Source organism: Cotesia glomerata, linkage group LG5, assembly GCF_020080835.1.
Source record: "Cotesia glomerata isolate CgM1 linkage group LG5, MPM_Cglom_v2.3, whole genome shotgun sequence".
In the NCBI taxonomy this organism is placed as follows: domain Eukaryota; kingdom Metazoa; phylum Arthropoda; class Insecta; order Hymenoptera; family Braconidae; genus Cotesia; species Cotesia glomerata.
Genome location: NC_058162.1, coordinates 7,356,339 through 7,381,881, shown reverse-complemented (window position 1 = coordinate 7,381,881; position 25,543 = coordinate 7,356,339). Strand labels below are relative to the sequence as shown.

The 25,543-nt window shown below is 30.0% G+C and overlaps 2 protein-coding genes across 5 annotated transcripts in view; one reads left to right on the top strand and one right to left on the bottom strand.

Annotated features, from left to right (window-relative positions):
* The window catches only part of LOC123265477 (CCR4-NOT transcription complex subunit 6-like), a 602,565-nt gene that overhangs the window by 488,665 nt on the left and 88,357 nt on the right, over window positions 1-25,543 (top strand). The window lies entirely within an intron of this gene.
* LOC123265474 (neprilysin-1-like) lies at window positions 350-20,095 on the bottom strand. Of its 2 annotated transcripts, XM_044729264.1 has the most exons (17): window positions 19,942-20,095; window positions 19,682-19,866; window positions 19,367-19,609; window positions 19,064-19,272; window positions 18,745-18,948; window positions 16,774-17,023; window positions 16,590-16,707; window positions 16,417-16,507; window positions 16,178-16,354; window positions 16,012-16,112; window positions 15,294-15,346; window positions 14,679-14,730; window positions 14,530-14,597; window positions 14,323-14,453; window positions 14,074-14,247; window positions 13,700-13,976; window positions 350-361 (listed from the first exon to the last, which is right to left on the bottom strand). In XM_044729264.1, the coding sequence occupies exons 1-16, from the start codon at window positions 19,956-19,958 to the stop codon at window positions 13,737-13,739; spliced, it is 2,313 nt and encodes a 770-aa protein (XP_044585199.1). In that variant the 5' UTR covers window positions 19,959-20,095; the 3' UTR covers window positions 350-361; window positions 13,700-13,736. The 2 variants fall into 2 exon arrangements, with proteins under 2 accessions (XP_044585199.1, XP_044585198.1); XM_044729263.1 differs by lacking the exon at window positions 350-361 and having other exon boundaries at window positions 13,548-13,976.

Genomic DNA, 25,543 nt, shown 5'->3' with positions numbered 1-25,543 from the left:
TTTTTACCATTCAGCTTTTGCCTTAGCATATAGTTAAATAAATAAATAAAAAAAATTTTTAGTTGGGTAAAATCATTGGTGATTGGAAGAAGTTTTTATCACAAAATATTACCGTAAGATTATATAATAGACACTACCATTGATCTAAAAATTATAGATGAACAAAATCAGAAAATTTATTCACAAGCAGCAGTTAAAAATTTTCAAAAAAACCCAAAGATCACACTTCTAATAATACTAGCTTTTCTCAAAATAACTTCTAATAAACGCGATAACATTAAATTTCTGTAAAATAAATTTAAAAGTTCATTAAATAATCTTAAATTTAAATATTTACTCATTTTTCTAGATAAAAAATTGTCTATTTTTCGTTCTATTCAATAAAATTTAACTTTTGCAAATTTTCAAGAGCACCAAAAAATCAACTTTAATTTCAGTTATCAAATAGACTTTTCTGACGTTAAATCAGTTTAAAATTAATTTGCCCGGTTGAGAACTGTTGAAAAAAGAGTTTTACCATAAACTAAACTTGTTTATTTTGCAAGCAGTGCATATTCAGCTACGCTTTATTAATATTTATGTTACACTATACCGAAAGTAGCATGAAAATTGTAGCCCGAGCTGCAGGCAGTACTTCTGATGCAAACATCGGAATTGTTGGGTTAAAATATATGACATGGAAAAGCTGGGTTGCGTTTTCCCTTAGGACAATCAAGTCAAGAGCGTTTCTTATCAGTTTAAAATGCCTGTGAGCAAAATGCCTCGCTCTACTTTGCACCTAACAGACATTTTATCTTTTATCTATAAAACTTTTTCCGCGTTTTTCATACTCAATACATAATATCAACCTGAAGGCATATTTCTTTTGTAAGCCGGTAAAGTAGGAATTTAAATTAATATAAATTTATTTTTTTCTGTTACAGGTAAGCGTTTGCTGCATAACATCCCATGTAGTTGATCACATTCACAACTCGTAGCCATGGTATAAGTGAGTACTTGATTTCGATAGAACCAGATCATTCAACTCGAAAAAATATACCAACCCAGAATATACGTGACTCGCTTGCAAAATAGGCGCGGGTACATAATGTAGAACAGATGGTTATTTGAATTAAAAGAAGATGATACATTAGTACACGTTGAAGTGCATAAGAACATTAAAAGTAACTCAGCCAATTTGCCGGCTTAAAGACTCAACACTTTTTATCACGCAAGATGAAATACCAGAGTAATTACCGTTCAGATTGAATATGCTAATAGTAGACGCGCAAATGATTAAAATTAGATTATAACCTATTTGCAACCACGCTCGGATTATGCTACACCCAAGCTCATTGATCTTGGAGCAAGTTATACCCTCAAGCGTCGCATTAATTTTATTCCAAAAAGCCACTTTTCCTGCCACTCTAACCTGTTTATTGCTCACTTCTGCAATAACACCACAACAACAACGAGGTCGACTTTTATTCGCTATTTGATTCTGCAGCTCCTTCAATTATTTTTTAACACCAGATTATTGTCCAGGATTAAATAAAATCGTAGAAAATTTGGTTTTTTTCCCAAATTAATTTTTAAAGGAGATTATAAAATTTCATTATTATTATGTATGAAATGATAGTAAAAAATTAATCTTCATAAATGATGATCACTGGAGTGAAGCAAAAAAGCCGACTAATTTTATTTTTCAAGTCTCTTATCAAAATATGTTAGTTTTTCATATTTTTAGGGCCCTGTTCAAAGGTTAGTTTGATAGAAAATTTTTAGAGGTCACTTAAGATTTTTAAAAGTTTCTTAAATCGTGATAAATTGAACTTTTTGCTATGAATTTTTTTTTCTCGTCACTATTATTTTCCAGGTTGAAAATGATGTACACTTTGAAAATTTAAAATCCAAATTGCACGACTCATGATGCGAAGCATCACAGAGTGCTTTACGATCGAAAAATTTTTTTCGCCTCCTTTCAGCAACTTTTTTTAATATTACAATCTTGTTAGTTCACGGAATTAAAATATTTTGCATACTATTGTCAAGATAATTTAATGGAGATCAATTTGACACTTTTGAAAAATTAATTTAGTGCAACAGAAACAAAAAAAAATCAAAATAGGTCAAAAAATTTTCCTTTCCGTCATGTATGAAACTCTGGAAACACTTTAACTTGCGAAAAAATGCATTAATTGAGTTAAGTTTTTTTTTTAATTCTTTGGAAGAATTGTAGGTCACCGAATGTGAATGGCTAGGTAATTCAGTGTCATTTATATACAATTAATAAAATAAAACAAAAACCAGAAGATTGTATATCTATATATATATATATATATTGTGTACATCTATCCCACTAGAAGCGCGTACGTATTATCGTGCTATTTAAGCTGTTTTATATATTTTTTTTCACATTTTTTATTTTAATAATATTTCATAATTAAATGAGCATTATGAGTCGTGCATTTTTGGATTTTCCAAACTTTTTTTTTTATTTATAGAAGTCGCTCAAAATTTTAGAAACTTTTTTCAAATGCCGGATAAATGTATGTTGAATAACATACAGTAGTAATAATTGTTTTGTCTGACTTTTATTAGAGTCGAAGTGGTTTATTTATATTCTTGAATGTGTCAACTTGACAGAAAAAAATTAAAAGTTCGTTGATATTAATATTCAAAAGTCGCTCGAGAGCAGTTCAAGACTTCTACTTTGAAAATTTTTAAAATAAGAAACCCTAAAAATTTTTTATTAAGTTGATTTTTGTAGAGGGTTCTTAAGACATGACAAACTAACAAAGTCTTATCGGAGACTCAAAAAATAAAAATTGACGTTTTATTTGCGCTACCTTTGCCCCCATTTTTAATAAATTGGTACGATAAAAATTTCATTAGATTTATAACATTCCATATGTTATTTTTTTCTTAAGATATGAACTATGACTTTGACCATTAAAAAATGTTTTAATCTCCTTAACGACCTCGTCACTAAAAGCCTTTCTGAGACTAACCCGAAAACCCGAGGACAATAAAATAAAATATTAACAGTTTGGTGTAACAGTAAATCTCCAAGTACAAGTACAAACCATAATAATATATATCCACGGAACGAAATTAAAAAATAATCGTATAATTAAACGACACGAAAACATGCAAAGGATGAATTTAGCCGTGACCCAATTCCCCTCAGCCGGATAAAGAAAAGAGCTACGTCTTTATTTGGTCATTAGCTTCTTACAAAGATACTCGACAAAGGACGCATTTTTCACGACAATTACCTCACAATCATAATAATCATCATCACGGAACAACTGGTCACCAAAATAGATAATTAAAAAAAAACAACACTCAGATTTACTGAAAAATGTAGACACAAACAATATTATCCTGTTTATTATACCTACGCGGTTGTCACCGGGGACCAAATACACGCGGGGATGTGTAACGACAAAAAGCGGTCCATTATAATTATTTTTTGCGGCCATTAGCGAAGATTGGATACCACAATCTCGCGTCGGTAAGCGGTAAGAGCCCTACCAACATTCAGGATTTAACAGAATAGCAGGACAATCTCAGTCTGGAGTTTAAAGCTGGAGCTGGAACGTCTTGTCATCGTATCGGCTTGTCAGGCAACTTTTTTAGGGAAAAACAACCATCCAGCTTAAATACTCTCTTGGCCTTACGAAGGAATTATTTCCCCATACCACCCTCGTGTAATGTAACACAATAATAATAATAATATAACTACCCACGCCCGTTGATGTATGTTGTTTCTGAACAGGGAATGGACTGAGGAGCTTGAATTGCTTGGTTTCGACGGCATAATTACCATGGATTTAACCGCGAGAAAAACAACTTTTTATTATTAAATTATATTAAGTAGAGCTCGTTAATATTGGTAACAACCCCTTATTAGATCCTTAAACTTTTTTATCATTTGACCGAGTTGGGTGTCGGACACCAACTACTGGTTATTAAATTATTAATAATTTAACGAGACACTGAGCCATGGGAACGGACCACACTAACGGATGCGCTTGTTTAGTTTTTTTTTTTTTTTTTTGAAAAATGAGACGAATTTTTTTTAATAACAGAGGAAAAAATTTAGTATTCATTTTTTTTTATAAAACTTTCATCATTGTTTATTAAATAATAATAATTCTGACCTAGTTTCAAGTGAATTCGGTAATAAAATAATTTGAAATGGTTTTTATACATTTTGCTTGGGAATATTTAAAGATATATTTTTATTTTTTAAAAGTTATCGAGTTGAGTGTATTTTATAAAATCGAATTTTTTATAAATTTTAAGATTTTAGAAACATTATTTTTGGATTTAATATTTTATTTTTAGAAAACTGGGTCAACCGCTACCAAAAAAATTGTAATCAAACGATGCATTGAAAAGTTTATTTACTAACTTTCAAATTCTTTGAACGATTGATTCAAAACTGTATATAAACTTTTTTTATTTGACAAACTGCGTCGAATTTGCCCAACAAAGACGCCTGTAAAATGAGTACTGACACGATCCAGCATTGACCGACATTACTAATGATTGCTCGGATTCTAATCAAGTAACAAAATTAATTAGAGCTACCAATTAGCAACAAATTCATCACCTCAAATTAATTTTGTTATTAGAATAGTGACCGAAATATTGATGGTCGACACTGGGCGAGTATGGGCTCTGCCGAAATAATTTTCAGATTTTTTTCTCAAAAATTAACTAATTGATCAATTTTGAATTTTTTTGAGTTATTAAATATTATAAAGTTTTAAAAATTACCTGCAAGATCAATCATTTTATCGATTTTGTCCTGTTAACTTACTTTGTAAGGAATCGGGAATAAATATTTTGTCCAAAAATATCCTGATAAAAATAGCCTGTTGTCTAAAAAATTTTGCGTCATTGCGTCAAAAAAATTTGTGTTAAATACCACAAAAAAGTATACATATTTTTTATATATTTATATATTTTTTATAGATCTTTATTATATTTAAAATATATATGAAAATCGGCCAAAAGTTAGTTATTAAAAATATATTTACCTTACATATTTTCTATATATTTTTTATAGATTCTTAATGTATTTAAAATATATTTTTTACATTTTTCAACATAAATTTTTTTTATATTTTTTTTTTTTTTCATGGGGGGTTTCAAATATTTAACTCAAAATTTTTTGATGCAATGACGCAAATTTTTTACTGCGTTCAAAGATATCAGAAAAAAATTTCCGGGTCATTAATATCTCCGAACAAATTGGTCTCATTTATACATTTATTTCTATTTTTTTTAAATAAAACATCGAGATATTATTGAAGGAGGATATTTAGTCTGTTAGACTTTTTTGTAGACTTATAATTTATTTTCATCAAAAATTAGAACCAACTCTTTCAAAAGATCAATATTAACACATGTTAGATCTAAAAAAAATAATTTTCACATGTATTCAAACCCCAGTCCTCGCATTAAAGCGATCATTCTTCAAAAAATAAAAACGTAAAAATTAAAACAAAATGTCAATAGTTAACGATTGGCAAGGGGTTTGTCGCAAATTGGCCCCGGACAAAAATCACTCGACACTGGGAGTATCTGGGTAGAAAAAGGACTGGATTGCATCAAAACCAATGTCGATACGTGTAGTGGTTACACTCCCTCGAACTCGGGTGAAGCAGTATATAATATACTAATACCAATACCAACACACTCGATGATAGTTTTGTGAACAACGGTGTGTGCAGAGCTCTCCAGCGTAAACTGCACCCAGAGATCACCAAATCGGCATCGTTATTGCCAGTATTGGTATATGCAACAGTTCGGAACGCACCGATTCTGACGGGGGAGGTGTTACGTCCTGCGGGAATCAACGCCGGCTGTCGGTTGATTCGAGCAATACCGGAGATAGAAAATAGCCAGTGGACCAATACCTGGGAGTTGTCACCCTCACCTTTGCCCTTACAGTTTTTGTCTTCGTTTCACTTTCTGCCAATTTCGCTCCCAATTATCCGGTTCGCTAAAATGTTTCATAAAAAGTTCATGTGGAAATCAACAAAATCAACAAATTTAATTCGAATGTTTTTCCTACGTGATGATGTAAAAAATTTCTGTTTGCTGCCCCGACATACATATGTGTTGACTGCAAAAAAAAACAAAAACTATAATAATAATAATAATAATAAATACACAAAAAAACGGATGAAGGAGAATCAAATTTAAACTCTTTGATACTACCTGCTTGTGTTTGTCTTCGATAAATATTTATGTATGTATGTAAAAAAAAAAATGTGTAGGTCGAGCTAAGCGGATTTCAAGTGTTATCCCATGAATATTCGTTGTTTGAACAAAGAAACGTACAGAGAACATGAAATGCTGGGTGGATAAATTTTAATCAAAGAATGCGATGCATTGTTTTTACTTTTTTTTTATGCTTTAGTTTTCAGATCAAACGACAGATCAAGTATTTGTTTGTTAAGAAATTTCGACGGGCTTACGAGTTATGAAAATTTTTTCTTTTATGTGAAAAAGAAAATAAAGTAATACTTTTTAGGGTGGAAAAAAACAGTGGGTATATAGTGGATATATTCCTCTAGAAAGATAGACGTAATGTATCTTGACGGACAGAAATATTTAATCAAAGCTTTGTTTTAAATTAACACGCTCCTTTGTGGCTTTGGAAGAATAAAAAATACTTATCTTTCCTACTTTTATTGTTTTTATTACTAAGGCTCTTTGCGAATGCTTTGACGTGAAACGAGAGTTATAGTAACTCTGAAACATAAGCTTTGTAGGTTTTTCTTTTTTTTTTTTGTATTCATTTTTAAATCTATGTTTTAATTTCAGGGTTTAAATTGTTGAGAAGTTTTCGCGTTATTATTTTTTTTATTTTATCGGTAGTGGATTTTAGAGTAATGAAACAAGTTTTTTGTGGGTAGTATCTTTGGAGAAATTGATAAAATAGTATAAAGTTTGATAGGAAAGTCTTCAGAGTTGTTGAAGAATTATAGGCTTTACGAGGTCGATCGTATTCGGACCTTTGGAGGTTAAAAGCTTGGAAGTGTTCAAAAGTTCAAGGCAAATTTGATTTTTTTTTTTTTCAATTCGCAGCTAGAAACAAATTTTGAACTTTATTTTTTATTTTTCATCGTATTAAATAGATTTTGATTCAAAATTTAAAAAATTTTCAGTGAAATTTTGTATTTTTTCTTTGGAATTAGCTGCTAGTAGGCAAATTTTTAATTTTTAATCACATTAAACAAGCTGTGATAAGAAAATTAGGAAATTTTAGTTAAAATTCAATCTGTTCTTCAAAATTTAACGCTAAAAATAAATTTTTGGTTATTATCTTTTATTTTTTATCAAGTTTCAACTTATTTTGATACAGGAATATTTTCAGTGAAAATTTGATTCGCTTTTCAAAATTAACCTTCAGAAATAAATTTTTGACATAATCTTTAATTTTTCATCTAGTTATACTAATTTTGATTCAAAAAAATCAAAAATTTGGAAATATTTTGTAAAGTGTTATGCCTCTGTAGATTTTTTCTTATTCTTTTAATGTTATCTTTCAAAATTGCTGACGGTGATGTTCATACGCCAGCGTCTGAGCAGAACGCACCATATTACCAGTTTATTCCCGTGGCGTAATGATATTTAAAACTGCAATGTATGTTCTTTAATACCTTTTTAATCAGTTACAGAATGTAACTCATAGAATACACTACGAATTGTTATGTATTCCTAATTACAGAAAACCTTTAAGAATAAATTATAGAATTGTAATCAAAGATCTTACTTTAATATTATGTTATAAAATTAAGCCCAAAATAAATACTAACAATTCAATTAAAATTTAACAGTTGATAATTAGCTTTCCAGTTGAAGTGCAACTTTACGTTATTAAATAAACAAATAATGTGACTACAGTTTAGACATTAAAATTTGAGTAAGTTATTTTAAAAAGAAATTGAACCTTCCTCCCAAAGCATAACAAAAGATTTGATTCATTCTTAAAAATCAATGAGAATTTAAAAATTATTTTTGATTTTTTTATCACCAATTTTTAACACTCAAGTATTGAATCACCTGAAAATCGACAATAAATTCTTAAAAATGATCATCAATTAATGACAAACCCAGATACAGCCTCCTGCCGTTGAATAATGACATTTCAAAAAGTGAAATTTTCAATTTTATAAAAACAAATAGCATCAACATTAACAGCAATATAATGCCAAAAAATAGCCATATCTGATCATTGGTTGTGACAGAAACCTTGTAAAGTTGTCATGTTCAGCTATGTAGACATTGTCCCTAAAACATGACTGAAACGTACATATAAACATAAACACAAACCCAAACACAAGCAGATATATATGAAGAGAAACGGTCTAGCTGAATGGGCTAGCATTTATACATCCGATTACACAATGATACAATGGTGGTACCGGGCGGCGAAGAGTGTACCGTACCCTATATACAACTATATACAGCTTTTGCTACATCGAATCTGTCACAAACAGAACATGAGTATCTCTTCCGTACACAATTTCACATACAAACTGTTTTTGATACTGATATTCACACACACAATCATATAAATTGGTAACGATAAGCATGAAAATAACCGGAGATAAATGGTACAACTTTACCTTTTCCACTTTTTCTTATTCTTTATCTCGTTCTATATTTATTTTTATCCATTTCCGCGGGGCAAAAAACCTAAAATAGTATTTTTCAAATAAGACGTTTTCCACGATCGTTACGATAAGAATGTGGACGTGATATGAAGGTTAATTTAATAAATAACAAGCTTCATATATGATAACTGATAACGATAACCTTTTGTACCTTTTTGAGCAACGTTGACTCCAGGAGATTCATTTTTCTTCTATTGTTTTTGTTTTAGATTATATTTTTAAAAAATTCAATTATTTTTAGTCCTAATGAGCATTGACCGCTTTTATGATCCACATTACTATCCTTTATTATCATTATCGATACTAAATAAAATAAAAATTTGGAAAATTCAAAAGTTCATGATTCATAATACTTATTGAATTTTTAATAAGCAATATATTATGTCGGTAATTTATAGAGCAAAGTACAAAAAGAACAAAATTTATTGTTATCAACTATTGAAGTAATTTATACTTAAAATATTTCGCGTTAATTTTAGAGCTCTTTAATTAGAACTAACTAATTGTAATTGGACACCAATTTAGATAGTCATTTGAGATATCAAATCCTTTAAGGGACAAAACAAGTCTATTAAAAAAAAATGACGTAAATAATGGACTTTTTGTAAAGTCATCGTGTTTCCTAGCTACGAAAATTTTTCTATTGCTTGACAAGAACAAATTTGTTAGTTTATTTTAATGATTTTATCGTCTGTATTACACTAAATAAATTGTTAGAAATTACAAAATTAATCTTGATTTAATTATCTGTTTGATGGTATATAAATTATCTTGCTGTCCGTGAACTAACAAGAGTATAACAATGAAAATAATTGTAGAGGAGGCAAAAAAAATTTTCGATCGTAGAACACTCTAATGCTTCTTATTATGAATCATGCATAACATAAAACATAAAATAAAAGAATGAAAATCCTTGACCTGCGCGAAATCTATGAGACAGTCCAGTTTTATTGGTAACAATAAGCGAATAGTTGTGTAATGTGCGCGAAACATAGTAGACAAAATGTGTAGTGGATCCTGGGGAAAATATCTCGCGAGTCGGATCACCCTGGAGGATCTCTTTAACCGCAGCGCTCTCACGGCATGACACTCTTAGCTTAACTTGTGTGTGGTACGACAAAAAAAATAATTTTATTTTGCTGAAATAACTCTGTACGTGGCATATCGCACCGCGTCACCCAAGTACTGAGAATACTCGTAACTCGTTCTCGCGACATGTGCATATTATTGTTATTGTTATTGTTATTATTGTTATAATGTGAGTAGTAACCGGAGGCCATTTCTATTTTGTATCATATTTCAAAATAATACTTGCGGTTATGTGTCTGGACGCTGATGCTGACTGCATGCTAATGCTCGTTGAGCTACCTTGATCTAGCAACTACGTTTTCAGGCAAAAAATCGAGTTTGTTTAAATTATAGTGTCAAGGTTTCAATAATTGACACTTTTTACTCTTTTAGGAATGTATACAATGTAAAGTGAATTAGAATGGTTCAAAAATTCCAATTACAGCAGTTATTTAAGCAAAAAATAGATCTATTAATTTTATCGATGAAATTAATAGCGCTTTGTTTTTCGGTCTGTAATTTATTCTACTGCTTATTTAATGAATAATTATGATTATTGAACTGTAATGTTACTGAAAAATCAGATAATTTTTCAAAAGTTCATAATTTAGACTTTGGTCATGCTTACAAACATTTAAATTGCGCTCAAACTATTGATTCAAAAGAATAGTATATTACACTATTAGGGCAGAAAGTTTGAGATTTCTGCACTGCGCGCCATGATGACTTCTGCCCGTGTAGTGTATACTATTTTTCTTTATAGCCGGTCGAAAGTACGTAAAATATTTCATGCACTGTATCGAAAAAAAATTGATGGCTGCCCCCGACATTTGCGGCACGAGCGAAGCGAGTGCTGCTGGTCGGGGGGGGGGGGGGGCAGGCCTCAAATAAAACAAAATTAATGTAAAATCAAATAAAAAATAATTAAAAAACATTTTTTTTTTTTTAATTTTTAGATTAAATAAAACTGAAATTTCTTGAATTCAACAAACATAATAAAGATTATTCTCGGTTAAAAATAGAAAAAACGAGCATATTATCTGAAAATTAACAATAATTAATAAAAATCAAATTAAATTGTTGTTACTGCGTACATTTTTCTAAATAATTCATTAATTCAATAAAGTTGATCCATTTTACACACGTCACTGTCAAACTGAATCTCAGTACAGTACAACCTGGTTATAAAGTTACATCGGATGATCTACTCACTCTTACGACAGTTATATTTTTATCTATATCTCTATCTATATATGAAATATTTCATGTAAGTAAAAGAAAGAAAGAAATATAATCAAGTTGTATTGTACCATCAATCGTAAATGATCAGCGTAAACAAAACATAGTTAGTAACAAATGACTAATGTCAGTCGCGGTAGCGAAAGCATTTGCTCCCGCTGTTATAGAAGGCGAATGTGTAGCTTAATCAATGCACGAATCTTTAACTTTCTGCCGCGAAATAGGTGCAAAAGATGCGTACTTTCGACCGAGGTATAAAGAAAAATATGTTGATTAAGAAAAACTTCTGAATATTTTGTGATTTAATTGACATAAAATTAAATATACTGACGAAATATTGAGCTGAAAAAAATATAGTTGCTTCTATTAAGTTGGAAATTAAGCTTTTTTTGACGAAAATTTCTATTAATTGCGTTAAAATAGTATATTACACACCTAGGGAAGTAAAGTAAGAAATGTCTCAGATCACATGTAATTGTCGGCCGAGGCGAAGCCGAGGTTGACAAACATGTGATCTGAGGCTTTCTTATTTACTTCCTGTGGAGTGTATACTATTTTTTTGCTCGACGAAGGCGGAAAGCGGCAACTTTGTTTAGCGCAGCGGGACGAAAGTTGCCACTTTCCGCCCGGAGGGCAAAAAAGTATGTTTTTTCTTTTAGTATTATTTGTATCTTCACATTTTACAATTTTTATCATTTTAAAAATGTAAAATAAATTTGAGCGGTTCGAAAATTCCAATTACAGCAGCCGCTAGATAAAAAAACAGATCTATTAATTTCCTCGATGAAATTAATATCACGTTATTTTCGACTATGTGAGCAAAAAATGAAATTGTTCATCCACTACCAATGTTAATTACCTTATAAATTACCAAAAACTCGTGCAATTCGATAAATTCTCTTAAATTATCAAAATTTATACACCAGCAAAACTATCGATCTAAAACCAAAAAAACTGGAATGAATAGTTTCAGAATCCACTTGAGTTTGATTAGGGATGCTTCTCGAGTTATCCATCTCGATTTAATTCTCAAGGGACGTCCGTTTGACCAGAGAAACTAGACCAACTAACTCCAATGATACTCACTGACAATTTGATTATCTTTGCAAATATATGTACATTTAAAGCATCCGCCCAGCCTGGGGCCAGGAACTTCTCGACAAAAAACCTCATTCACATCTGCATCTTCATTCCATTAGATTTTTCAGTCATAATTCATCAGGAAAGTTATAAACTACCAACGATAGCAAATCCGTAAATATTAACACCGTTAAATGTTTATCGGAAAATTTGCTGAGAAACACAAATGGAAATAAACGGAGCTGGTTATTTAGTGTTTCATTGCACGGGATAAAATTCAGTACAATTGAACGGAAGTGAGTGGTGTGAGAAATGTACATATATACACATAAGGGCGATAGTCTAGTCTGTAACTGCAGAGTGTGCTAGCAGATATGAGGTAATTCATTTACGATACGCATGACCCGAGACCCAAGAGATACGGGCTTTTTACGATACAATACAGATGATGATTCCCATGTGAGTTTTCAACTCACGTTAATCCGCCGAGAAATACATCCCTTTTTTATCTTCCACTTCTCTTAATATTTTAACAATTCGTTTATGCTACACTCAGAGACAAATGGATTCACTTCCTATGAAAAACGTTTTTTAAAACTTTTTTTATTTTTTTTTTAGTTATTAATTACTGCAAAAATCTGATTTTACCTTTTTTCATAAAAATTATCCATACTTAAAATCAGAATTCGTTATTAACTGTCACGGAGAAAAAAGAATAGTTATAATGCCAGTATCAAATAGTAATTATTACTATATTAGCGTTTAGAAATTTTAATATGTATGTATGTATATATATGTAATATAACCGATCTTGTCATCGGGATATCTGCACAAGTTTTCAACCGATCTTGATGAAACTTAGTACACGTATTCTTTGGGTAATTACCTTGAACGAGTTCGTAGATGAGCAAAATCGATCAATTAGTTTAGAAATGGTGGCCATTTAAAATTTTCAAAATAGTTAAAATCACGTTTTCGGTCACTTCATTAATGTATAACTCTTGATTGAGAAATAATAGCTAATTTTCGGAAAATTCATGTGAAAGCTCATGAAATTGTCTTTGATTTGATGCACGTAACATATATCAAATGAAATCTACCCTACATTTCGGGTGAGGCCGAATGGCATTTTATTTTCAATTCTAAGCACTGACTTCAACTATGCTAATATACAGTAGCGCTCAAAAGTATTTTGACAACATTATGCGTTAGTTTTTTTCAACAATGTCAAAATACTTTAGAGCCACCATTTTTTTAATATTTTAAAAATTAAACTTTTTTTTGTTACGAACAAGGACCACTTTGACACTATTCTGTAGATTATTCAAAAGCTGTTAAAAAAATAAATAAATGATTATTGTGTTTCATATTTATTTTTAATTAAAGCATTAAATATATTTGTCAAAATACTTTTGAGCGCTACTGTAGCAATTATTGCCATGATCTATTGAAAAGAATTTTAGAAAAATACAACTGATCTCTATTTAAAACTTTTATTGCTCCGATTAACTTAGAAATGTTAAAAGTATGAAAAATTACTAAAAAAAATTTTTTATACGTCTTTTTAGCTTCAGGAACATGATATGTAAAACAGTAAATATTATTGTTTTTTTTCTGAGTATATAAATAACTGAATTTAAAAAATGACGAGCATTTACTAAACTATCATCAATTCACAATCCACGTATGATGTTTTCCATACCGTCGACGACTTTTAGGTTTAACTTGAGCTTCCCACATGTTGCACTTTTTATCCGGGTTCATGGAGCTTCTCTTGGGGCAATTAAATGCTTTTGTGAATTCCGGGCTGTTTTTTAACGCACCTAATACTCTTATGCGACCTGGGCTATGGACGTCATTTCTTCTTTGTTTCTCAGCAAACTGCTCGTTGGCTATCTCACACCACATCTGAAATATTCAAAAGTTAGTTTTTTGATATATCAAACAATCAAAATTTCAACTAAATTAAGATAAAAATATCTCAGGATTAAAAATATTCACTTACATTTCCATAAGAAATAAACAGCATTTGCTCATCAGTAAACTCTTCAAAATTTGGTAATTTTCTATCAGCACCGCCTGTTTTAGATAATAATTTTTTGTATGCGTCGAATACTGCATGGATTCCCATTACGTCAGACAAATTTTCTCCTAAAGTACGATTACCAAAACTGAGTTCCTGCAAACATAAATTATAATTATCATTAATATAATATTTTCAGCACATTAAATTAACAAAATTTTTTGCAATTACATCTTCTGAATAATCAGTTTTATTCATGAAGTTTTCATAAAATTCAGAGAAACATTTAAAGCTATCAAGAACAATATTCTCATCCTCTTTCGTGATCGGAATTTCCTCGTAATCTCCACTGTCGAATATTCCTTAAAAACCACGAAAATTAAATTAATAACAAATAATAATTTTAATTACATTAAGTGTATGAAAATAGGGTCTTACCCATCCCATCATATCCGTGTCCGATTTCATGGCCTATAGTCGTTCCAAGTATGCCATAGTTAACAAATCTACAAATATAATCAGTGAGTTAATTAAAAGCAATTCACTCATTTGTAATATTGTAATAACTATCATATATTAATGAGTACTCTGGTAAATTTGGAGTTAAAAGCGGAGGCTGAAACAGCGCCGCAGGTACAACTGTAAACAAATTATTTATTAATTAATATAATGTGGGATGCGATTCGTTGATCCCCTCATTTTCAAATTATCAATTACTACTAAATATGTATAAATATTTTATCGACCTAAAATAACAGAAAAAATTAATATTATTAATTATTCATTTACTTTTTTTTAACAATTCTGTAATTTGAAAGTTTTCTGACCCGTTTTATAACTCAAAAGATATAGGAATTTTTTGATGTTTTGAAGAAATTCCATAGAAAATTACAAAAAATCGATTTTTTTTATATTGTCAAAAAGAACAGTGAGTCGTCAAAAAACTAAAAGAGATTTTACCTCTGAATAAAAAAATCAAAATTTGTTTTCTGAACTTTTCATTATCTTTAACTTTTTTTAAAGTGGTTGCTTTTCACACTCAATTCTACACGACTTTACAATGAAACTTATTTTCTTCATTTCAAACTATTTGACTATTTTGAATTCTCTGAGCTATTTATAATGTTCAAAATATTTAAAATTTTTTGGAAATTAACTAATCTGAATTGTAATATTATAACAATTAATTTACAAAAACGTACCTATAACATTTCCACCATAACTTGCTCCAACCGTCAATGATTCCGTCGACCAACTATTTAAAAAAAAAAAACATTATTATTACTTCATTTATATTTACATGCTAATAATTTATAAGCAACAACGTCTTAGCCAACAATTTTGAAAAATTTTTTTCGACTATGTACTTTCATTAAACAAACATGTCAGATCGCAAGTACGATAGAAGTACCGTTTATGGATACAATACCGTTTTTAGACATTTAATGTCCAAATCATTGTATAAATAATAAACATAATAGTATCTTAAATTCTGTTTTTATGAATGTAAGCGTTTAAAAATTCTGTGAAAATATTATTTTGACATTACAATTTTCTGCACGGTCATTGAATTCCAAAGTGTCCAAAAATAGCACCAAAGTGTTCAAAACCGGTGGTTCTACTTTATTCTATTTTATTGAAAAAAATCTTAATTAAGACGTTAGTGCTCATTATTAACCATTTAATATCTAAACTGAAGAAAAAATTAGCTTGATTCAAGAAAAAAATTATTGAACTAAAAACATCATTTTGAAGGGATTCATCTTAATTAAAATAGAAAAATTCTTAAACTAAGAAATTTTTCTTAATTTAGTTGATTCAAGAAAAAGCATCTCTTCAGATTGATTTTCTTGATTCAAGAATTCTTCTCTTGTATCAAGTTAATTTGTTTTAATCCATTAGATCCTCATTGTAACATACCCCACTACAGGACCTGTCGTCATAAAGTTCCTTAACTTGAATCTTACTTTGTATCTATCGTAACTCAAATTATTGTCTATCAAATCGGAACCAATAATTAACTACAACAATTAATTAACCAGTTAGTTAGGTTCAGTAAATTAGATTCCAATAATTAAATAATCACCCCGTGAAAAGAAGCGATGATGGCGGAATTGTTCTGAAAACTCTGAGGAAACCCGACTAAAAACTTCATATTCTTGAGCTTGGTTATCCAAGCCTTCTTCACCTCGGTGTTCATGAAATTCGAATTATCAATCAATGTCTCAACACTGCCTTGTACGTTATTAATCACCTCTTGCATCTGATTAAGTCATCAATAATTAATAGAAGCAACGATCAATCAATTTGATTGCTGTTACTGACCTTAGTGTTGGTTTCTGAAGGAAAATACTCTTTCATGAAAGCGTACGCTACCGCTTCCTGCATTTTGGTCAATTCAACGCACTCCATCCATCTTTCCAAATATTTGAAATTCATTAAACTCTTCCATTAAATTAATTAGACATAATTATTTAAATTTGATTACTAATTTCTACCTTGGAGGTCGCTCAGTAACACCAATCTCCCTTTCCATCAGTTCGAAAATCAAGTTCCTCATTTCGTTGGTTGTGTGCTCAAGCATGTTGCTCACGAAATGCCAGTGCATGTAATTGACTATCAAATAATTGGTCAAATATTTGTCAATCAAACCAATTTAAATAAGGTAACCAATTTACTTACTTATTACTTTTTTTGGTGTCTTCTTCATCAGCTTAGCTAGCTTTGGAAAGTAAACATCGTCTTTGATGCTCATTTCCATTGAACTATTGTATTTTTGACCGACCATAGCTAGTAATTCAGTTATTGATTTTTTGAAATCAATTTTAAAGGCTTCAAGGTTTGACTTTTTTATTTCTGACTCGTAGAAATCAATAAATTTGCCAATTCTTTGTCGCTGAAATCCATCTCCTTCGTCATCATCTTCACGAATCTGTTTGAAAAGTATATTATTGATAAAGAATTATTTAGCAGCTGAAATGAGAATAGATTTTTGGGACAATCAAAAACTTGTAAAAAGAAAATTTCTTCAAATAGATGAAAAAAATAAGTGAATTTTGGTTTACATAAACAAGTAAACCTGGAAATTGAAGCTTATTTAACAAGCTTTTAGATGTATCTTACAGAGATTTGATGTAATCGAGTTCAGAAACTGTTTGAAAAGAAAACTATTAAAAGTGTAATGGTTTATATTTTTTGAAAATTTTGAATGCTGTAATTTCTTCACTACCCGACTGATTTGGCTCATCTTCAAACTTGACCTCGAGACTCGTCCAAAGAATAAATATGTTCAGTTTCAATCAGATCCGTTAAAAATTATGAAAGCTATCTTCGTGACAAGCCGCGTTAAATCGAATAAATACATACATTTATAAACTTTGAATAGATAGTATATTACAACCCAAGGCCAGAAAGTTGGATTTCCTGGCGTATGGGATATGATGGCCGAGGCGTAGCCGAGGCCATCATATCACATACGTCAAGGTATCCAACATTCTGGTCATGGGTTGTATACTATTTTTCTTGCTCTCCAGCCGAAAGTACGTAACCCCGTGGAAGGGGTTTTGCCGGACGTGAGGGGGGCGCCGCCCGACTTTTACAAAGCCGAGGCTTTGCTGGTCGGGGCGGGTATAAAAAAAAATAAAAATGAAAGTTAATAAATTGAAAAAAAATGTTATTTTAAATTTTACTAACAAATGCTCTGATTAAGAGTGATATCATACACAGAATTTGTCATAAATATTTAAACTCATTCTAATTACAGAATTTATTTTTTTAAGTTGATTAAAAATTAGTTTTTAATTAGTAATCGACGGCTAAGAAAGATTGAAATTAAATTATTACAAGTTTGTAGAGTACATGGATCATTTTATAAACATTGCTTTACTAACTATCAAAATATAAAAAAAAAGCAAATAAAATTCACAAAACTATTATGTTTTATTTTTTAAACTTTTTATATAAATTATTTGTGCAGTATTATTATTAAATAGTTCATTAACAATGATCTAGTTCAAAATTATTTTTATTTTTTTGACATTTTTTGGTTAGTTTATGCGCTGACATGTTACATACAGACGATGTTGTGACTGTTATATATACAGTTGAAACTCGCTGTATAGGCCGGTCGCGCCACGAAAATACGAAAGAAAGCAAGGTTCTGTGCTGCCGAGCCAGAAAATATGCGTAGCGCGCATGCGTTAGAGCAGGCCATAAAAGTTGCTCTTCCTGAAGTAAATTGCTGCCAGGAAGAGCGTACTTTCGGCTAGGAGAGCAAGAAATAGTATATTACATACCTAGGCCAGTAAAATAAGAAAAGTCTCAGATCACATGTAATTGTTGGCCGAGGCGAAGCCGAGGCTGACAAACATGTGATCTGAGGCTTTCTTATTTACTGGCCAAGGTGTGTATACTATTCTTCTGCTCGACGTAGTCGGAATGTGGCAACTTTGTTTAGCGCAGCGGCCAGAAAGTTGCCACTTTCCAGCCGGAGGGCAGAAAATGTATTTTTAAAGCTAACCAACGGACTAAATAGAAAAATAGCAAAATTTTTCAAAAATTCCGTTATAAGGACAAATGCAATAATTAGATTTTCATGAAATCTAAAAAAAATGAATAATTAAGATTGTTTATTAGCATTGAGCTGATACTTACCATAAATAATTCCTTTTCAAATTCGACTATACTAACAACATCTCGTTCAAGTTTTTCCCTATAAAAATTTTTGCCTTTATGGTTTTTAGAAAAAACTTCAACGACCTTATAAACAAATTCCTTGTACGCGTCGTAGTCATTTCCCTTATAATCACGATATTTATCAGACAATTTTTCCCCCAGCGGCAAATCACCTGGTGAGATCTTTAATTATAATAATTAAATTTGAATAAAGTTCCATAGATCATAATGATCGATTTATGATTGCATAATTCATTATAAATTGGCGAAAAAAATAATGATATGCAATAAAGCTCACCCCAATGTCATCATCCGTAGCGCCGACGTATGGAAATATATTAAATTGGTAAAAAATATGGGAGGACGTTAATTGGAAATAATAATTATCTATTTTTTCCCAATTATAAGCGTCCTCGTCCCACTCTTCAGAGTCTAATGTAATTGGCCAGCCTCCCACGCGCATCAGTATCGATTCCAATGTTTTTATGCCGCGTCTATTCAGACCCTCTGCGCACAAACATTTAATTAATTCATTCATTATTAAATGAAAATTATTATTATTTTGTGTTTGGGAATTATGCAGGGATAAATTAATAACAACCTGAATCCATGCAGGTCTTAAACCATTTTTTTGCCTGTTTTACCGGCAAAATATCGTCTGGCTGCTGGTCTTTTTCCAAAATACCCTTCAGTCGTTTGTAAACGACTTCTTGGAACATTATAAAACGCGCCCAAAGTGGTAAGTACGAAGGAGCATCGGTAGTAGTCCAACCTTGGCAAGTAAATTTGTAGAAATCGTCACAAGGATCAACTGATTTGTTCATACTGCGCAAAAACTCATCAGCTGAAAAATTATTTATTAAAATAAAAAAGAAAAAATTGATACCACGAAAGAAAGTTATAAAGCAATACATACCAATTATCCGACATTCTTTTGTAAGGCAAACGGTCTCAGTTTCCCTCAGCTCATTTTTATTTTCTCCATTATTTTCTGCTTCAATATCAAATAACCATCCCATCGGATTTGAAATAGAATCATCGGGCTCTCGTGATTGAATTTTTCTTGAAAATCCAATCGAGCTGGTTGCTAATAAAAATAGTCTAAAAAATAAAATATTAACAATGGATTTTTATCAATATGTTGCTTTACCTTATTTTATAACTTTAAATTCAAACCCTATTGTGTAGATCATTTCTGAAGCTAGTTGTCAGAGTCAGTATTAAACACTGAATGCTCTTGTCTACTCATTCAAGAATAGTCTCATTAGTACTATCTGTTTCATATCTTCGATACATCCTCAAAATATCTTTTTAACTCAAGGATTTTGTAATTATAATTATCACAATCGTTTTACTTCCTAGTAAAAAAATTATAATTTTAACAGACATTTAAATCTATTATACCTTTTTTTTATTCGATAAAATTCTAAATGTCTATCAATTTATATTAACTGACAGACAGACAGACATATATCCGAATTATTATCATTATTAATTATTGTTGATATGAAACATTTTCTAAATGTATATAAATGAAAATTAATTCAAAATTTTCCTTAATGATACAAATTAATAAAAATGTAATTTATGTATAAAAATAAATTTTTTTGTAATAAGTTGATTGTAATAAGTAATAAGTCTAGTTTCAAATTTAAAACTAGGAAAATTGCAGTTAGAAATAACATTTTTAAAATTCAAACTTTAAATGTTAATTTTTATAGCTTTAAGTATAATATTTAAATTTTACAATCTAATTCTTACAAAATCTGAAAAACTTACAATCTGAAACATTAACTTTTCCAGTTTTTTACATGAAGCGCCACGTTACATTATATTATGTAATTTTTTTTTTTTTTTTCGTTCTGCCGTGTTTCATTTTAACATATAAATATGCCAGAGACAAAATTTTCCTTATTCTCTTAATTATATAGATGTAATACCCGTGTAAAAAAAAAGTTTCCTGAAAAGTTCCGGAAAAGTTCCTGGTCTGGAACGTTCCTATGATGAGACAATCCGGAACATCCCCGGAATACTTCTGCAATGTTCTCGAAATAGTTCTGGAACATCCGTGGAACACTTTCGGAACATTTCCGGAAAATCTCCGGCTGATTTATAGAATATCGCTGGAATACTTCCAGAATAAATTGGGAATACTTCCAGAACATCTCCAGTACACTCCTGGAATATTCCCGAAATACTTTCGGAACAAATCGGGAATAGTTACAAAATATATTGGGAATACATCGGGGATATGTTTAAAATATCCCTGGAAAAATCCTCGAATGCTTCTGGAACATTTCCGGTAAACGTTTGGATTATGTTCCGTAAGTATTCCCAATTTATTCGGGAAGTATTCCAGCGATGTTTTATAAGTCTGTCGGAGATTTTCCGAAAATGTTCCGGAAGTGTTCCATGAATGTTCCAGAACTATTTCGAGAACATTGCAAAAGTATTCCGGGGATGTTCCGGATTGTCTTATCATAGGAACGTTCCGGACCAGGAACTATTCCGGAACTTTTCAGGAAACTTTTTTTTACACGGGTAATAATATATATGAAGATAATAATAATATAATAATAAAAAAATTTTAGTACTTGTTGATCTGCAGTAATATTTCCAATTTTATCAGTGTATATTTTGTCAAACTGAGTAGCGAAACATTCCATCCGAGCGTTGATTACTTCAATAACCACGTCTGGTAATTTTCTCTTCTCTTGATTCTCATCGATCAAAAGTCCTAAAAAAAAGAAGAAATAAAGAAAAAATAACTATGAAATTTAAATAAAATAATAATTATTTTCAACTCACCCTCGCTATCGAACCCATGACTCATTTCGTGGCCAATAATTCCTCCAGATATTCCGTAATTAACTGGCCTAAAAATGATATGATATAAATAATAATTAATCAATAATAAATATGGTAAATTAATTATTTTTAATTACTCAGGAAGATTGAACGTAAACAGCGGGGGCTGCAGATTCGCGACCGGAACACCTGTAAATTATTTTTACATTCAACAGAAATAATAATAGCCAATTCATGTTGCAATTGGATAAAATAATAATTATTTAAATAAACGAACTTATGATATTATTTTGGTACCGTGCATTAACATTAATTGGATCCACATCCCATCTAGAATTTAAAATATTTCATTTTACAAATTATACATCATTATTTCAACATTTGTCATCATTTATCAGTTATAAAACAAATTTATGTGATATTTGATTACCCCTCGTAAGTACTTGCTAGGTTTAACATGTTTGTTAATCCAACCTTCAATTCGAATTTACGGTAGCTGAGTATATTGTCCATGTAGCAATCTCCTATGTTTAACTGTAAGAATAATAAATTATAAAATGTTAATTATTATCATCATTATTCATTATCAAACTACTTTTTTCACTCAAAAAAAAATACGTTTCGAGAGTATAAATATAACATTTATTGCTTTTTAAAAGAAAAAATGTCAAATAAAATAAAAGTTTAACAAAGTACTTCACTTTTCATATTTAATTTTTGTAATTTAAAAAATACGTTAAATTTACACACAAAAGTGTTAAATATTTAACATAAAAACTTTTAATACAAAATTTCTTGACACAATGACGCAAAATTTATTACTGAGCACCATATTGATAAAAACTATTGTTTATAGTATATTGAACTCTCTTCAAAAGAGATTTTGACAATTTTATTCTCTCATCTTACGTGAATTTTATTAGTTCTCAAAGTAATTTTCTTTATTTTTTAACTTCTCGCTATGAAAATCAATAATTTTTTCGTGTTTTTTTTTTTTTTTTTTTTTTTTTATATATATTAAGAGAATGGCTTATCTTACCAAAAAAATTCCAAAGAAAACATTTTTAAGATATTTAATTTTCTACAAAATTGATTTTTATGTTGATACTCAAAAAATGCAAATTTTCGAAGATATGAACAAGTTAATATTTTAAAATAAATCAAAAAAATTCTGTATTTTAAAAAAATTGAACTCTTTATTACTTTTAAAAAAGCAATAAATGTAGTAACACTAAAAAAAAATGTATTTAAAAAAAATACCCCTTTAAATATATTATCAACATGAGTCTGATTTTTATACCACTGTAGAAACCCTATAAAAATCTTCATTTTCTTCAATTTCCTCAATATATCTTCTTTAAGTTCTCCGGTCATTAAATTTGACTTTTCAATCATTATCTGCAAACTTTCATGAATCGCAGCTAACATACTTCGCGCCTAAAAATTCAATGAATTCATCATTTTAAATCTAACAATTTTAAAATCAAGAGTAGAAGAAAGGATACTTACTTTTTGTTCGCTATCTTTAGAGAAGTATTTCTTAGTGAATGCATAAGCTGCTGCATCAGTTAGTTCAATTTCTCCAATACATTCCAGCCAACTGGACAAAAAATGAACCATGAACGATTTAATATAAAAATGAAAATAAATAAATAGTTCTTACCGAGGTTTTCGTTCAACAATACCGATTTCTTCATTTTCCAAATTAATGAACAAATTTCTTATATCTTCGCTAGAATAAATCATCAGATCGCAAACGAAATGCCAGTGGATGTAATTAACTAAAAAATTTTATTATATTAATCAGGTACACCGCAATTTGTATCAAGAGTTTAGAAAATTTTAAAGTGCACGCTTCATAACGCTCATTTATTTTTAAAGAAAAAAATAAATTGCATCAATGCTTTTGAAAAGAAAAAAAATAATTAAAAAATTTTTTACAGATGATTTTTTGATTTTTTAAAAATTATTACTATTTAAGGTAAAAGCCCCAATAGATGATCATGTACCAGTATATTTGTGAATATAGATATACAGATACATGGAGTGATCATATACTGGTACGTGATCATCTATTGGGGCTTTTACCTTATAGGATGAAATGATTTTTTAAAAAATATAAAAATCTTAAATAAGACTAGCGGTAGCTTGAGAAAGAAACTAATAGTCTTATAACGAGGTCTAACTGTTCCTCAACTGCTTCGCGATATGAGGTGTGCAAAATAATCTACCAGAATTTACCAATTGTCCTTGGAGATGTTTTACTCAACTATACTGACAAATTAGCATAGTAATTTTGATCTCTGACAGTGACATTCATCATCGGATCATGATCTTTATTTATTAGATCAAAAACATTTTGTATCAATTTCGAAAATTTTATTTTTTCTTCATTTTCTAGCTTCAAATCTGTGGCAGTATTTTCATAAAATTCAATGAATTTATTAAGCGAGAATTGTTTATCATCCGACATTTCAGAATGATGTGAAATCTGTAAGAATAAATTATAAAATAGAAACTCAAAAATAATTAATGCATGCTGATAACTTCGTCAGAAATAGCAGCTTGAGTATATTTTACAAACATTTTAGCAATGGTCACAATGAAATCGGTTTACCTGGTATAATTATTAGATGCAAAATCACGGAACCCTAATTCCCTGTACCCAACTCTCGGAATATATCCCGGCTTTATTTTCGAGTTATTTCCCGGATTTTGGTCAACTCCAGGAAGATTGAAGTTATAAAAAACATAACTGGATCTTAATTGAAAGAAATACTACTCGACTTTCTGCCAGGTGTTTTTTTGGTTCCATTCATCGGGATTCATCACCATTGGCCAACCACCCACGTGCATCAAAACCGATTCCAAAATCCTCAAATCACTCTGTAAAAAATTTTTTGGACTCGGTGTGGTGTAAATGATTCGGTGTAAAAATTTTTAACACGGACGGTGTGAAAATCGCACTAAGTGTAGTGTTAAATTTGAACGGCTAATATTTATCTAAAGACCCGGGTCAAAAAATTTAGTCTGTTTTATGATTAATGAAAATTTTTAATATTTTTCATTCAATTTAATTTTATTATGTGTATCTATTTTATATAAGAATTTAATCTATTTTTGCCCGTACTATTCCCAATTTAGACCATTTTTGATGTTATAATAAAATTGTTTTCTATTGTTTCAAGACCAAAATCAGACTTTTTTTGTCACAATCATTTAACTGGTTTTGATCGCATCAAGGTCAAAAACAGACCAAAACGTTCCATAATTTTTAGTCGGTTTTTGATCACCTGTAGATCAAAAACAGACCTTTTACGATTTAGATAATAATAATAATATATTTATTTATTATTATTTTATTCATATCCTCGAGGATCTTCTACAGGGCACAGCTTTTCATTCTCTGAAATTGAAATAGTGACTATTCCCTATTTCGTAGTGCAATGTATACCAAACGGTATTCTTTGAACTACCAAGTAGTGAATACCGCTCATTAAATTTTTTCAAATAAATGTGGCTTATAATTTTTAATGAGATACTTTTGAGTCCAAAAAATTATAAGTCACTATCTTAGTCGACTTTTGGCCTTCGAACATTTAAAGTGAAAATTGTAGAACAAAAACAGTATAAGATTTCATATTGAATTTGAAAACAATACATAACGTCCATCTATAAATTAACTAGACTAAAAACCGATCAAACTTTTAAAACTTTTTAGTCTCATTAGATTAGAAACAGCATAAAATATTCATAGTTGCTCAATTATTTTACTAAAAAGTTATTTAGACTTAAAACAGATCAAAAATAATTTCAATAGTAGATCAAATACAGATGAAAATGTTTTTAAGAGTTCAAATACAGATCAATAAGTTCAAATGCAGATCATTTAGCTTAAAATCAGTTTAAATTTTTCGACCCGGGGAGATATTTAACGTCTATCAGTTTACATTATCCAGCACAAACAGAC